This window comes from Garra rufa, chromosome 5 (assembly GCF_049309525.1).
Source record: "Garra rufa chromosome 5, GarRuf1.0, whole genome shotgun sequence".
NCBI classification, from domain to species: Eukaryota; Metazoa; Chordata; class Actinopteri; order Cypriniformes; family Cyprinidae; genus Garra; species Garra rufa.
This window is the reverse complement of record NC_133365.1, coordinates 30,182,731-30,198,812: the sequence shown is the minus strand read 5'-3', so window position 1 is coordinate 30,198,812 and position 16,082 is coordinate 30,182,731. Positions and strand designations below refer to the sequence as shown.

General features: G+C 37.0%; 1 protein-coding gene across 1 annotated transcript in view; it reads right to left on the bottom strand.

Annotated features, from left to right (window-relative positions):
* Window positions 1–622: 622 nt before the first annotated feature.
* arhgef28a (Rho guanine nucleotide exchange factor (GEF) 28a) overlaps window positions 623–16,082 on the bottom strand; it is a 100,873-nt gene continuing 85,413 nt past the window's right edge. Inside the window, exons 33-34 of the mRNA XM_073840047.1 lie at window positions 7,434–7,764; window positions 623–1,975 (exon numbers count right to left, since the gene is read on the bottom strand). Of these exons, the coding sequence (XP_073696148.1) occupies window positions 1,818–1,975; window positions 7,434–7,764 (489 nt within the window). The 3' untranslated portion in view covers window positions 623–1,817. The remainder of the gene's footprint in view (window positions 1,976–7,433; window positions 7,765–16,082) is intronic.

Genomic DNA, 16,082 nt, shown 5'->3' with positions numbered 1-16,082 from the left:
AATAATAATGAGCAGCTCTGCTCTGATTAGCTGTTTCGTAAAGCGGCTCATTTCAGTAGTTCGCACATGGAGGAAAATATATATTTAATCACGGAGCTCAAGCCGCTATTAATATGTGGTTTATCGAAACTGCTGTTTTGAATGCACGATCATTTTACTTTCACTTTTGCAAACACCAGATTTATATAAGGATGAGGAAACGATGGTGTTTGAGACTCACGGTATGTCATGTCCATGTACAGAACTGTTATTATTCAACTATGCCAAGGTAAATACAGTTTTCCATTCTATGGCACCTTTAAGACTGGTTTTGTAGTCCAGAGTCACAAATATTCAGTCTCAAGAATGCCCTATTCTGAGAATCAGGCAATCAGACATAATCTGTCATTTTGAAAAGTGTAACTTGACTAAGACAAAGGCTCTAATTTAATTATGAATATGAAATTAAAATTGCCATAAGTAGATCTGCATTCAAAAACGCATAGATGCAAATGTACCGACAATTAATTTAAAATATCTAGTTGGAGCTGTTATGTACATAAACACATCATTGTAAATACTAGATATCATAATGCTAATAAAATGGATGGAAATGGTTTAAAACAAGAAAAAACACAAAAGCTGATGTATGGATATTTACTATATATAACACCTGTTACACCTGTCTACATACAACAATTATACAAAACATGCTCTATGTACATAAAAATGATTCCTTACAAATATCAACAATAAATAAGGTCTATGCATTGGAAAAAAAAAATAAAAACACAAAGAATAGCAAGTGTCCTCATGCGCAGTGAAACATCTGTTTTTCAATAGAATGATAGATAAGCCATTAAAAAAGCAAATACACATTGAATTCTTGTCACTTTAACTCAAGTACATATATACACCTAGTACTGGTCTGTAGTCTTTCTTTTATAACAATTATGGCTTTGGGACTTTTTTAGGGTGACTGAAATGATAGCAGGCCTGAAGTTATGCTATTTGCAAAAATATAGCCTATGTATGACCAAAACGTGATCGTGCTGATCCACACAAACAATGAATAACGTAACGGGCAACATGCAAAATGCATGAACAAAGACTTTAGGCCAATACGGCAACATAACCCAAAGTATTAAGAAATATATTTGAATGGCAGTTTGTAATCTCAATGCTGATGAGAATTTTTTTAGACGTTTGCTGCACATGTGGCTGTTGAGCACCAATGAATCTGCACTGTTTCAGAAGAGTAAAGCATGACACATATTACACATTCCCCTCCACATGGACATGTGAAACCAGTTTCCAAATGTGAGAGATTGAATCCGAAAGGTGACAATATGATTCCTTACTCTAACACGCACACATGCATACATAACCCTGACTCATATAGTAGGCGGCAAATGCTTTTATAAACCAAGTGATCGTTCATCTACTGAAAGAAAGGGTCAGTATTTTTTGTGTCCTGATCTGAACTGACATGGACAGTTGGAGAAAAATACATTGTGCAGCAATGTGGGTGGGGGACTTTTGTGTGTGTGACTAAACGTGTGCTGAAACTGCCTAACCTGATTCTGTCACTGCAGGCTCCAGGCTATAAAACAAAATGCAGCCACTCAGACAAGCCCCATCTCACACACGGACCAAAGCAATGAAGTGCTATGAAGTCTGGAGAATGTCACAGAAGGCCGAAAGTTTGCTAAGATTAAAGAAAGAATCAAAAAAGCACAAAATAAGGAGTGGGGATCAGATCCTGGTCCAAATCTCAAATTGCAAATCCAAGTCCAAATATTTTGTTTCAAAAACCAACCAAAGATTGTTTGTTCATTTCAGAGATACACAATATTCTCCTCCCCGTCAGTATCTCTGTTCTCTGTCTCCATGGTAACAAAGGGCTGGTTGACGAGCAGGACGTCGGTTGGATGAAGCCCTGCCCCTGTTCCTCCGGCTGACCAAGATTCTTGGACCTGACTGAGCTGACCCACATCTGTGAAGACAAGATCAGATGTTATTATTTACTGTGTCATCAATAGTCACCATAGTTACATTATTCATCATTTTCTTTCTTCAGTGAAACACAAAAGGAGATCTGAAGTAGAATGTTTTGCATACAGCTTTGGATGATATTGTAAAATAAAAAGCTTGCTACAAATGCTACAAAAAATACCATAGAAGTTTCACACATGTGGCTTTGTGTGATATATTCCAAGTCTTCTGCTAGCTTTGTGAAATTTAAAGGCATAGTTTACCCAAAAATAAAAAAATTCTGTCATTAATTACTCACCCTTATGTCGTTTCAAACCTGCAAGACCTTCTGAACACAAATTAAGATATTTTTGATGAAACGTTCAAGGCCAAGAAAGGTAGTAAGGACATCGTTAATGTGGTTCAACTATAAAGTTATGAAACTACAAGAATACTTTTTGTGTGCAAAGAAAACAAAAATATCTTTATTCCACTTTTTCTCTTCCATGTCTTTGACGCATGCTCACGAGAGTACCACGATGCATTGAATGCAGTAGTTGCATTACTATCTATGCAGGGTCAGAAAGCTCTCGGATTTCATCAAAAAAATCTTAATTGTGTTCCAAAGATGAACAAAGGTCTTACGGGTTTGAAAGGACATGAGGGTGAGTAATTAATGACAGAATTTTCATTTTTGGAAAATTGAAAAAATGAAATAAAGCCCATTATTTACTCATCCACAAGGCATCCTAGGTGTATATGACTTCCTTCTTTCAGATGAATGCAATCTGAGTTATATTAAAAAAAATTCTCCAAGCTTTATAACTACAATGGGTGGGTGTTTCTCTTCAACAGTCCAAAACAAGTCCAATAAAGTGCATTCATCCATAATAAAAAGTGCCTCACACAGCTCCAGGGGGTGAATAAAGGCCTTCTGTGGCGAATCAATGCATTTAAAAAAAAAAAAAAAAAAAAAAAAAAAAAATATCCATATTTAAAACGTAATAACTTTTGTTGTACAGTTGTAAATGGAAGCTGCTCCGGGTGGATGACGGTGTTGCGCAAGAACTGCTCAGAAATATAAACGCTATTTTCTTTTTCTTACAAAAATGCATTAATTCGCTACAGGAGGCCTTTATTCACCTCCTGGAGCCGTGTGAGGCATTTTTTATTATGGATGGATGCACTTTATTGGACTTGTTTGGACTGTTGAAGTGAAACACCCCCCATTGCCATTATAAAGCTTGGTGGAGCCAGAACAATTTTTAATATAACTCGAATTGTATTCAACTGAAAGTAATGGAATATTAGTTTTCACAAAGTTTGCTGCTAAACTGCTTTTAGATCTTTGTTTCAGTTGTTTCTGTGATGTACTGAAATATGTACTGATCATACGTTTCAAAGGCTTTTATCGACAATTACATGACATTTATGCAAAGAGTCAGTATTTGCAGTGTTGGCCCTTCTTTTTCAGGACCTCTGCAATTCGACTGGGCATGCTCTCAATCAACTTCTGGGCCAAATCCTGACTGATAGCAACCCATTCTTTCATAATCACTTCTTGTCAGAATTAGTGGGTTTTTGTTTGTCCACCTGCCTCTTGAGGATTGACCACAAGTTCTCAATGGGATTAAGATCTGGGGAGTTTCCAGGCCATGGACCCAAAATATCAACGTTTTGGTCCCCGAGCCACTTAGTTATCACTTTTGCCTTATGGCACGGTGCTCCATCGTGCTGGAAAATGCATTGTTCTTCACCAAACTGTTGTTGGATTGTTGGAAGAAGTTGCTGTTGGAGGGTGTTTTGGTACCATTCTTTATTCATGGCTGTGTTTTTGGGCAAAATTGTGAGCGAGCCCACTCCCTTGGATGAGAAGCAACCCCACACATGAATGGTCTCAGGATGCTTTACTGTTGGCATGACACAGGACTGATGGTAGCGCTCACATTGTCTTCTCTGGACAAGCCTTTTTCCAGATGCCCCAAACAATGGGAAAGAGGCTTCATCGGAGAATATGACTTTGCCCCAGTCCTCAGCACTCCATTCGCCATACATTTTGCAGAACATCAATCTGTCCCTGATGTTTTTTTTGGAGAGAAGTAGCTTCTTTGCTGCCCTTCTTGACACCAGGCCATCTTCCAAAAGTCTTGGCCTCACTGTGCGTGCAGATGCGCTCACACCTGCCTGCTGCCATTCCTGAGCAAGCTCTGCACTGGTGGCACTCCGATCCCGCAGCTGAATACACTTTAGGAGACGATCCTGGCGCTTGCTGGACTTTCTTGGACGCCCTGAAGCCTTCTTAACAATGCAGTGGAAAGTTTTTTTTCAGGATTAAGTTAATTTTCATGGCAAAGAAGGATTATGCAATTCATCTGATCACTCTTCATAACATTCTGGAGTATATGCAAATTGCTATTATAAAAACTTAAGCAGCAACTTTTCCAATTTCCGATATTTATGTAATTCTCAAAACTTTTGGCTACGACTGTACACCTAGGATGCCTTGAGGGTGAGTAAATAATGAGCTAATTTTCATTCTTGGGAGAACTAACCCTTTAAGTCATTATTCACTGATAATCTTCCTACTGTATGTGTGAATAACAGACAAACTTTTGAGATCATCTATTTTCACTGTACGTACAGCAGAAGCTGCTTTTGCGTTTGAGCAAAGAAAATATTACGGGGTCAACATTTTTTATTTTTTTAGCAAACTATTATGTTCATGTTCATGTTACTACATTCATGCAAAACGAAAACAAATCATATCTAATCCACACAATCCAGCTCAATCTATTACATCATTTACATTCGTGTGATGTTGTGAACGAAACTGATGAATTGCTCTTATTTAATTACCTGCTTCTCAGCAGGGACTATGACCCAATTTCATTACCTCTATTTTGAATGTTTGTGTAGGTGAGGTAATGTTGTTAGTTGAGCACTGTTTGAACAGTGAAGGTCAAACAGTGACTATTGTGAGGCTGTGTTCTTGACCTCTGAATAAATAGTTTAACAAATCAGTGTTATATGCTTGTTGATTTAACCAGGACTTCAATCAAGGCCTTTATATATAGAAGGACAGGTAACATTCATATTTATGCACTTCAATTAAAAAAAAAGGAATATATCTTTTTGAAGGTACAGTAGATTGTGAGGAAATCTTTCAGTATGCTGAGTGAATGATGATCGCTGTGGACACAATTTTTTTTAGATGGAGGCGCCTATGCGGTTACTTGCTCTTAATACTCCGTCATTTTTGGTAAGACAGATAAAAGCTATACATCTCTCAAATCTGTAAAGAAGTTTATTTGTGTGCACTCAGAATAACAACGAAACATTGCTTTTTTAAAATAATTTAAGAAAACAGTATGTGTTTTCTGCAGTCTCGGTCTCTGTGAACTTGACCGCGAAACTTTGAAAGGCTGTGCATACTTGCCTTACAGACATGAAAAATATATCTATAGAGAGTGAAATGTCTACTTTTAAATGAACCAATTCAAATATAAAACAAATATTTTCAGATTATGTAATCCGTATAAAACATCCACTACTTCGGAAATGACGAGTCAGTGTCACTGACTTCATCCCGTAAACCGAAAAAAAAAAGCACTAGTTTATCAATAAATTCTTAAAACGTTAATGCAGTCTCCTTGCTGTTTTTCCCTGACAAATTCATAATTATTATATCCTCAGATGTGCTGTGCTGCTTTTTTGTGTGCACTTGAGCACTTATTAGGCTATATAGGCTATATAAAGCTCATTATTATGATTTATATGGTTTATTAATAAATGTGCGACTAATAGTCACCTAATGCTAAAAATGAACGACTACTAGTTGACCATAAAAATCTCTTAGTAGAGGACAGCCCTAGTCCTTACTACCTTTCTGGGCCTTGAATGTGGTAGCTGTGTTGATGTCTATACAGGGTCAGAAAGCTCTTGGATTTCATCAAAAATATCTTAATTTGTGTTCCAAAGATAAACGAAGGTCTTACGGATTTGGAACGACATGAAAGTGAGTAATGTCAGAATTTTTATTTTTAGTTGAACTAAACTCTCTTTGAGTGCAGTGCTTTCCTCTAGAGAACAGGGAATTGTGAGGTAAACAAATGTAGTAAATGCATTATGGGTATTTATGTTAAATAAGACCCTATAGATGATAAGATTAGCTAGGAAGTGGGACCCTAATCTAGCTAAACATGCACTCCTGTGCACGCTCTGTCAATAAAGAGAGAGGGTTAATGAGACGATCAATACACACGCAGGGACTTTAAATCAAGTAAATGACAAGGTGTGTTATTCATACAGAGATGAAGTGTATGTGTGTGTGTGTTTGTGTGTGTGTGTGTGTGTGTGTGTGTGTGAGGGAGACCATTCATAATGTTAAACAGACAACGCAGACAGCTCATGTGTAAAAAACAGATGAATAAGTTTCTGTCCCTCTCCCCTCCTCTCCCTTATAAGATGACAGGTCACTCTGTAATGAGTTTGGTAAAGATTTTTTAGATCAATGTTCCAATCAGTCTCCCGTAGCTGGAGGCCCTTGATTCACACGCCACTGTCACCCCGACAGTCAATAGACAGAGGTGTAATTGATCGCAGAGACAGATGTGTATCTGTGTGTGCTTGTACCTGTGCGTGATAGAGTGAGGATGAATCTGTGTTATTAAACACAGATTAACAACACAAAGAAAGCAAATCGACCTTCACTTCTACAGCAAGTTTTAGTAATGATTCACAAGCTGATGCAATGAAATCAAATCTTTCTTTTGCTCTATTGCATAGTTAAGGGCCAAACTTTTACAAAACAAGTCCAGCTTGACTTTCTGCTATGTTGTTAACTATAGGCAGTTATATAATGATAGAAATGTGCTAATCATTAGAGATACCTTTTATATTGTGGTAAATCCGTGACATGGTTTTGAATCAGAAAACGACAACAAATATTTCAAATTGTGTTGCAGATGAACGCTTCTTGTGTGAAGAGCTTGGTTGATTATAATGGGAGCGATTTGTTTGGACGTGTCATGCCATGTGTCTGCTGCAGTTATGATGTAACTGTAGGTTGTTTACAGTTGCCACAACATGGTATTTTAACGGGCTCATCCAACTATTTGTAATGCATTACTTTTTTGAGTTTTTAACTCAAGTGTTATGTAATGTGAAGCTATTTTCACACTGAGCCAGACTTCATCAGTTATAATCTTACCCTTTGGGATTAAGTCAGAATATATTATGAAAATGTTTCTTGAGCAGCAAATCAGCATATTAGAATGATTTCTGAAGGATCATGTGACATCTGAAGACTAGAGTAATGGCTGTTGAACATTCAGTTTTGCCATCACAGGAATAAATTACATTATTTTTACATTGTATTTTTTACTTTTCGCAAAAATTAAAACAAAAACGCTGTGACATAAGATTCCTCTACCTACCTCTACTGTCAACTAAGTAACTAATGATTGCAGTAAAAACATTACCATTATTTGGGATGTCTGTTAGACTTCTCAGAGGCGTTGAGTACATTGTTCCTCCAGTCCAGCTATCATGCCCTGCAGGAGCATCGGATACTCCAGCAGAGCTCTGTCTGTGGTTGGATCGTGCCAGGAGTGAATTGAGACTGTTCTGAGCGCTGGGAGAATCGGAGTATCCTATAGATCCTGAGTGCAGGTGGACAGTTTGATGCTGATGTTGTGGATGATGTTGGAGGTGGATGTGCCTGTTGTTCAGAGAGGGAGACGTAAATGCTGCCTCATTCACAAAAATGAACCCATGCTCGTCCTGACCACTCAGGTGATGGTGACCAGCATCCTGCAAGACAGACATGCGCATTAGGGAGGCCCTTACTTTTGGAGTTTTGAAATCTTCTGCTCTCACTCGCCCAATCAACTCCCCTTCATAGGAAATGGAAACAAGCCAAATTTCGCTGAGATTGGACTATGTTTGGGGTGTGCTCAACAAACTTGAAATTCTGTCTTAATGACCTTAACAGCATGCAATTAATAATTATACAAGGCCATTAGTAAACTGTGAATTAGGTTACAAACGAGAACACAGAACAGTGCCGTCTTAAAAGCTTAAATTGTATGTAGGACTGCTGTACTTCAGACATCCTGAGTCCCAGGTTGCAGACCTTTATCTATCCAATCTCCCTCTCTTTCTCACTTCGCTTCCTGTCCACTTACTGCCCTATCGAAATAAAGGCTTAATTTTTTTTATTTTTTTTTAAACTGAGAACTGATTTTAAAACTGCGATCAGATCTAGATGGTATGACATATCCTTCAGCCACAAAGTTCTTGCAGATGTAGAAGCAGAAATTGAAAAGTTATTTTTAATTTTTAATATAAATTATTTTACCAAAATAAGAGGGATCATCCAAACTGCATGTTTTTCTTTAATTTAGTACTGACCTGACTAAGATATTTCACATAAAAGACATTTACATATAGTCTACAAGAGAAAATAATGAATGTATAAAAATGACCCTGTTCAAAAGATCACATACACTTGATTCTTAATACTGTGTTCTTACCTGAATGATCCACAGCGTTTATTTTTTTGTTGTTTGTTTGTTTAGTGATAGTTTTTGGGGTTTTGGTTTTGTTTATGAGCCCTTTCTTTGTCCTGAACAGTTAAACTGCCTGCTGTTCTTTAGAAAAATCCTTCTGGTCTCACAAATTCTTTGTTTTTAAGCATTTTTGTGTATTTGAACCCTTTCCAACAATGACGGTATGATTTTAAGATCCATCTTTTCACCCTGAGGACAACTGAGGGACTCATATGCAACTATTACAGAAGGTTCAGACGCTCACTGATGCTTCATAAGCAAACACAATGCATTATTTAAAGATCAGGGTAAGTTTAACTTATTTTGTCTTCCGGGAAACATGTAAGTATCTTCTGTAGCTTCTGAATGGCAGTACTAAATGCAAAAATATGATATTTAGGCAAAATAAGAAAACTGTACATGTACAAAATTATATAGTCATTGTTGGAAAGGGTATAAATGCTGAAAAACCAAGAATGGGACTTAAAGGATTTTTCTGGAGAACAGCAGGTAGTTTAACTGTTCAGGACAAACAAGGGACTCATTAACAACTAAACAAAACACTAAACAAAAACACAGCTGTGGATCATTGAGGTAACAACACAGTATTAAGAATCAAGTGTATGTAAACTTTTGAACAGGTTCATTTTTATAAATTTATCTATTATTTTCTCTCTGTTGACTATATGTAAACATCTTTTATGTGAAATATCTTATTTAGGTCAGTATTAAATAAAAAATAACATGCATTTTATATGAATTTTTGTATTATAAAATATCCTGCAGTTTTAGAAATATTTTCTTCTGAGTAAAGTGCCTATGGGCCTATGCTAAAATAATATATATATATATATATATATATATATATATATATATATATATATATATATATTAGTGGTGGGCCGTTATCGGCGTTAACGTGCTGCGTTAACGTGAGACTCATATCGCGCGATAAAAAAAATATCGCCGTTAATCTATTCTCAAAGTTGGGTTGGGAGCTGGGTCTAAACTACATAAGCTGTGATGACTTTCACCTTGATATTTTAGCGCGGATGATGTATATCTAGTTGAATTGCACTGTAGGGGGCGAGAATAAGTCTTCAACTTCTGTGAAATTACCACATCAAATGAGACGCGCAGACATGGATGCAGCTATGAAGCCGCTTCAGGGCAGGTGCGTGCGTTGCTAGACCCTTTTTACTGGGGCACGTGCCCCAGTGAAAATCTGCTGTGGCCCAGTAAAATCTCAAGTTTGAGTTATAATTTACTTTGATAATCCCGAAATAAAGACATTAAACTATATGCAACAACTGAATTGACGCTTCTAAAAGCAACGCAGTTTATTGGAAGACTATGCACGCAGATAGGCTATCCATACCCGCGCGCCTGTGTATTTTACGGGAACGCGCACGTCGTACAGCCTTTTGCGCAGAAGTACTTGGTTACACAAGTTTGTATAGTTAATTGTGTTGTAAATGCAATTGTCAAGCAGTTTGTAATGCATTTTGGAAACAGGAGATGAGCGCCTGGTCTAATGCGCCACCTGGCTTGAGAAACCTGTTCTCAAAGACTTACTTTTAGTCATTATTTGGGTAGCACACATATTCTGAATGCCTTCATCAGAATTTAAATTAGCCATTTTAATCTAGATTAATCTAGATTAATTTCAAGATTTAATCTAGATTAAAAAAATTAATCTATGCCCACCCCTAATATATATATATATATATATATATATATATATATATATATATATATATATATATATATAAAAAAATGCAATAATTATTTTTTATTCATTATAATGGGCATACCAAAGTATTGTGAAAAGCTTCGAACTCTGGGGGACTGAAATGGAATGACCCATATGCAAATATAACATCATGTATATAAACCATCGTGGCAATCATGGTACATACATAATCACTGTACATACACCTTATTCAAATTAGATAATAAAAGTAATGCCCAGATGGAAGACTTCAGGCAAAGGTGTGTTTAACACCTTGTAAATGGTTCTGTGAAGCTTTGCAGCTTTAGATTACGTTTAATAACATACAATTTCGCCACACCTTTTAAAGTCATGACGCAGAACATATAGAAGTAGTAAACTTACATAAGTTGTGTAATGCTTAGCGTTAATTTGGAAAACAGTAATTACATTCTAACAAAGAGAAGACATATTGTTGAACATTTTAGGGGAAATACAGCAAAAGTAAACAAAATGTAAAGTATCTCAAATTATATTATAATGTAATTAGGAAGCAACGGGGAAAAAAAACTTTAGTGCTCTGCCGTTTTAGTCAACCATGATATTGAATTAAGTTTTAATTTCCAGCTTACCTCTATTAGCACCAACTGTATTATTTTTTAATTACCTCCACATGGCATCATCTGGTCATTCAAAGGCCTTTCCTTTTCCCCATAGTTTTCTTTTGTGTGTACTTTATTTCATCACATTTCGAAACAGCTGCTTCACTTTAAGAAACTGACAGCGGAGCCTACCGTATGATGCTGTTTTTCCATCATACATCATGTCCACCTCTTCACCTCTCTTCCTTAGCTTTTCCTCATTCATTCAGTTCGTTGCATGTGAATTAAAGACCAGACTGAATCATTGACCCACAAGCTCAAAATCACCATTCTCCCCCACAAACAACTGGAGCCTGAGGCGGATCTATTGTATGCGGTCCGTGTGTGTGGGAGAGTCTTAAAGGCAGACGCAAAAGTATATTCCCCAAAAGGTCAAAGCTTAGATGGTGGATACACACTCACAAGCTATTTAAAGTCACTATTTCATGAATAGCATTCTGAGAGGGAATCCACAGAATAGCGATAAAAATAAGAAGCTTTGGAAAAGGATTTTACCTCTCAGATTGTTGCTGTATTCATAAAATGTCTAAAAACAACCAGACTCCAAATAACATTACGGTTGAACCACTGATGTCACATGGACTATTTTAACGATGTCCTTACTACCTTTCTGGGCCTTGAACGTGGTAGTTGCATTGCTGTCTATGCAGGGCCAGAAAGCTCTCGAATTGAATCAAAAATATCTTAATTTGTGTTCTAAAGATGAATGAAGGTCTTACGGGTTAGGAATGACATGACAATGAATAATTAATTAATAAATAATTAAAGTAAATATATATTTAGTGTAGACACTCCAAAGCAGTTAGCCATCAGCTGGACACCCTACTCAACCTTGCACTCATCCACTTTCTGACCATTCTAATCAAACTACATAAACAAATGAAACAACCCTTCCCTGACCTGCAGATTGAAGCGCACAAAGTTGCTTTTAATTATTTTGCCTGGGTAGGGACTTTTCAATTATCATTAATCATTAGCTTGTTTATTAGCACACAGTCAAGAGGCTGAAGCTAAGACCGCCTCACACGGCCTAAGACTGATGAGCCATGAATTGCTCTCATTATCCCAGGTAATGAATCAGAGGCTTAGCTGTGTGTGAAAAACAGACGCTTGACCGCAACTGAATCCTCCCTGTGTACAGGAGGTTGAAGGAAAGAAATGTTTTCTTCCTCAATGGGCTGCCACACCTGATTTGATTCTGCCTGAAAAAACAACATTGGCTTTGGACCTTATAAATTGCATTGCGTTTGGGTTTCTGCTGTAGTCTTATTTATTTGTCAAAGAATGTTTAGGAGAACTGGTCACTGAATTTAATCCAATAATCCAAAATACTGTTCAGCTCAAAGACAAGAATACGCACACCTAGAAACAATAAGAAAAAACCTGAAAAATAGGCATGCTCTTTACTACTGTACTACAATAGAAACCATGACAGACATTCTAATGGTTTCCACTACAAATACCATTACAAACAATTAACTTTTAGTTCACTTTCGGAACAAAAATTTACAGATAATGCACTCACCCCTTAGTCATGCAAGATGTTCATGTCTTTCTTTCTTCACTCGAAAATAAATTATGTTTTTTGTAGGAAACCTTTTCAGGATTTCTCTCCATATGATGGATATGTATGGTGCCCCCAAGTTTGAACTTCCGAAATGCAGTTTAAACGCAGCTTCAAAGAGCTCTAAACAATCCCAGCCAAGGGAGAATGGTTTTATCTAGTGAAATGATCGGATCTGAGTCAATACAGTTAGGGTATGTCAAAAACTCCCATCTCGATTTCTTTCCCAACTTCAAAATCATCCTACATTGCTGCAGAAGTACCGATCCAGTGTTAAAGGGGTCATCGGATGTCCATTTTCCACAAGTTCATATGATTCTTAATGAAAAGTCTATAATATACTTTGGTTAAAAATTCTCAATAGTAGTGTAATAAAACACCCTTTTACCTTGTCAAAATCAGCTCTGCAAAATATCAACTCTCAACTTTTATTGCATGGTCCCTTTAAATGCAAATGAGCTCTGCTCAACCCGCCCCTCTCTGATGTGGGATTATGAGCCGTAATGTTTACTTTAGCCTCGTTTAGCGGCAAAACTTGCCAACAAGCACATTATTAAGAAAGGCTGTTTGCAAAGATGCATAAAAACCCCTTATACTCACTTTTGCTGTGGGTGAAGCTGTATCAGGAACGATTCGCACAAACTAGATGCATATGTAGATCAGGATCAACGCTTTCCTTTTTAAAAACGAAAGTAATGCTATCCTTCGCGTCTGCAGCGGCTCAGATGTCGGGAGTAAATAACGACTGCTGTGTTCATTATTACATCCATCAACAGAACACCTCAATCGCTCAATCTGAGACATTCTTGTCTTCCCCTGCACCTGAGTCGACACAATGGCGATCAGAGTCGGACTGTTTCAGCTCGGTGAGGGCAGGTCTAAGGTAAAGCGCTCATGTCAATCAACTATCATGGGAGCGGCCTCTGTCAGTGTGCCGTCACACCGACAAGAAGCTGAGAATGACCTGATTTTAAAAATGGGATATTACTTTTAAAGCCCTTTACAAAAAAGGGTAAAACAGCATTGTAGGATGATTTTGAAGTTGAAGACGAAAACGTGATTGGACTTTTTTGACATACCCTAACTGTATTGACCAGGATTACACAGACTACGCATGTGCATCGCAGAGATGAGACAAGATGAGCATTTGAGGTTAAAAGGTATGCAAATTGTCAGTTTTCGAAAATAGTTCATCGTTTTGCTAGATAAGACCCTTCTTCCTTGGCTGGGATCTTTTAGACCATTTGAAGCTGCGTTTAAACTGCATTTTGGAAGTACAAACTTGGGGGCACCATACATATCCATTATATGAATAGAAATTCTGAAATGTTTTCCTCAAAAAACAATTTTTTTTTTTTGACTGAAGAAAGAAAGACATGAACACCTCTATTAAAACCATAAAGAAATTGTTTTCTGTTGTGTGTTTTGGGACATATTCTATTAGGATTTAGTGGCTTTAACAAGCCACCAGTAGAAGAGGCCAATTACCAGTAGAGATCAACAGGATCCATTACAGTTTCCATTAAAAATGGTTTATATTGTTTTATTTTATCAGGAAGTGTATCAAATATTTACTTTTCTCTGTATGGACAGATTGCTGATTCAAGAATGGTCTATCCATCCAGAGAGAAGAGAGACAAAAGCGGGAGAAAGAGTAAGAAGAATGCAAAACAGCTGAAATATGCAAGGAACAGAAAGAAAAAAAGAACAAAATGAGACAGAAGGGATTTACAAGACAGAAAAAAGAAAACGGGATCAACAAAAAAGAAAATATATAGCCTCTCTTCCTTGAATTCATAACTGACAGTTTTGTTCTATCTTCAAAGTCAGATGCGAACAGATTTGGGAGAGCTTTCCTCTGACATCACTACCTGGGTGTTTTGGCAACAGAGTAAAGGAGGGATGAGGAAAGAGCAGAGGAGCAAAGACATTTTTCAGCATTTAGAAGACAGCTGCGTCTCCAAACTCCCGCTGTGCACAAAGGCTTTTATGACATACCCACAGCTCACAGCTATAGCTTTTAGGAATATTTCAAACACACAAAGAGATACGGAGAGCATGCATATTCACACATACGAACACACAGGCAGAAACTACAAAGTCCCAAAAGCAAACAAAAGCACCCTTAGTGCCACTAGTGGCAGTCCAACACAGGAGGCAAGACAGCCTTATTTTCCTCTCAAATTATTACTAATGTGCAGAACTCAAAGCATAAGGATGCATTTTTAAGCAGATTCTTCTTTTATATGTGGTAGTCTAAGCAAGTTCAAATCATTGTACGAGAGCCAGAGAAGGCTGACAGCCAAATGTCTTCTCTGATGTATTGACCAATCAAAATATGAATATGCAAATTATGCAAAAAGTGAAAAGGCAAAAAGAGAACTAAAATTTGTCTCTTTACAGATAAATGAGCAATCAACTAATGCATTCATTAGAGACTGTTTCCAAAATCCATAGATTGCTCTGCATGATTGTTCCATTCTTTTTCGATGAAGTGGTTGGCTGGAGTTCAAAAACTGATCATTGTTAAAAGTACACTATAAAAGGAACCTTTTTTCAGTTTTAGTTTGAAAACAAAATACTATTATTCAGCCAAAACAAATCAAATACAAAACTAATTTTGTGATTCAAAATCACACTCGTCCTAACCTGAGACATTACAGCCTACAAAAATGATTGATATTCAGAGCTGTCAGGTTCAAAGATTCTGTCATTCCACCTTGCATTTTCACAGGTAAACACAAGTAAACCACAAACCATCAGATTAATTTGCAGATAAGAGAAGTTCCAAAGCACAACTGACGTAATAAGCAAGTAACATGTAATTTTGTTTCAACCACAGATACCTGTCATCTATGTAATGAAGCATTAATCAACAAAAAAGAAACCTGCGACAATCTTTCATTGTTACTATGTAAGATGAGCAGGTCTGAGCAATGTTAAAGTCAACATGAAATGAAAATTGCAAACATTTTTTCTTCCTTATTGTGAGGTACTTCTCAAACAAAAAAAACAAAAATTTACAGAGGGATTTGATTTTGTCTATCGGTAATTGCTGGATTGTTGTTGTTTGCTAATCTGCTTAAGTCTGACGTCACTGACTGACGTTTACAGATTCAAACGCTTGATGAGATCCCATAAGCGACAAACTGTGCTAACATACACTCACGGTGTATATCACAATCCTAACTTTTATCTTAAAAAGTGAAATCTCAGTTTACTAGGTGCCTGAGTATTTTAAAGTTTAGCTTAAATGTGTGCTATAAATAAAAAGTGGACATAAACGGCTGTTGAGATTCTCAATTAAAACAAGGTGGAGTCCTGGATTCACAAATACTATTTGGTATGTCACAACTTAAAGGGATAGTTGTGTGCGTGGCACTGTGGTGAATGTTCCAGAGACTGACACGGAAGAGGAGAAATTGTTGCATGAAGTCATTTTTTTTGTTTTCTTTGGGCACAAAAAGTATTTTTGTAGCTTCATAACATTAAGGTTGCACAACTGATGTCACATAGACTGTTTTAACGATGGAGATGGGCCCTGAATGTGGTAGTTGCGTTGCTGTCTATGCAAGGTCAGAAAGCTCTTGGATTTCATCAAAAATATCTTAATTTGTGTTATGAAGATGAACGAAGGTCTTACA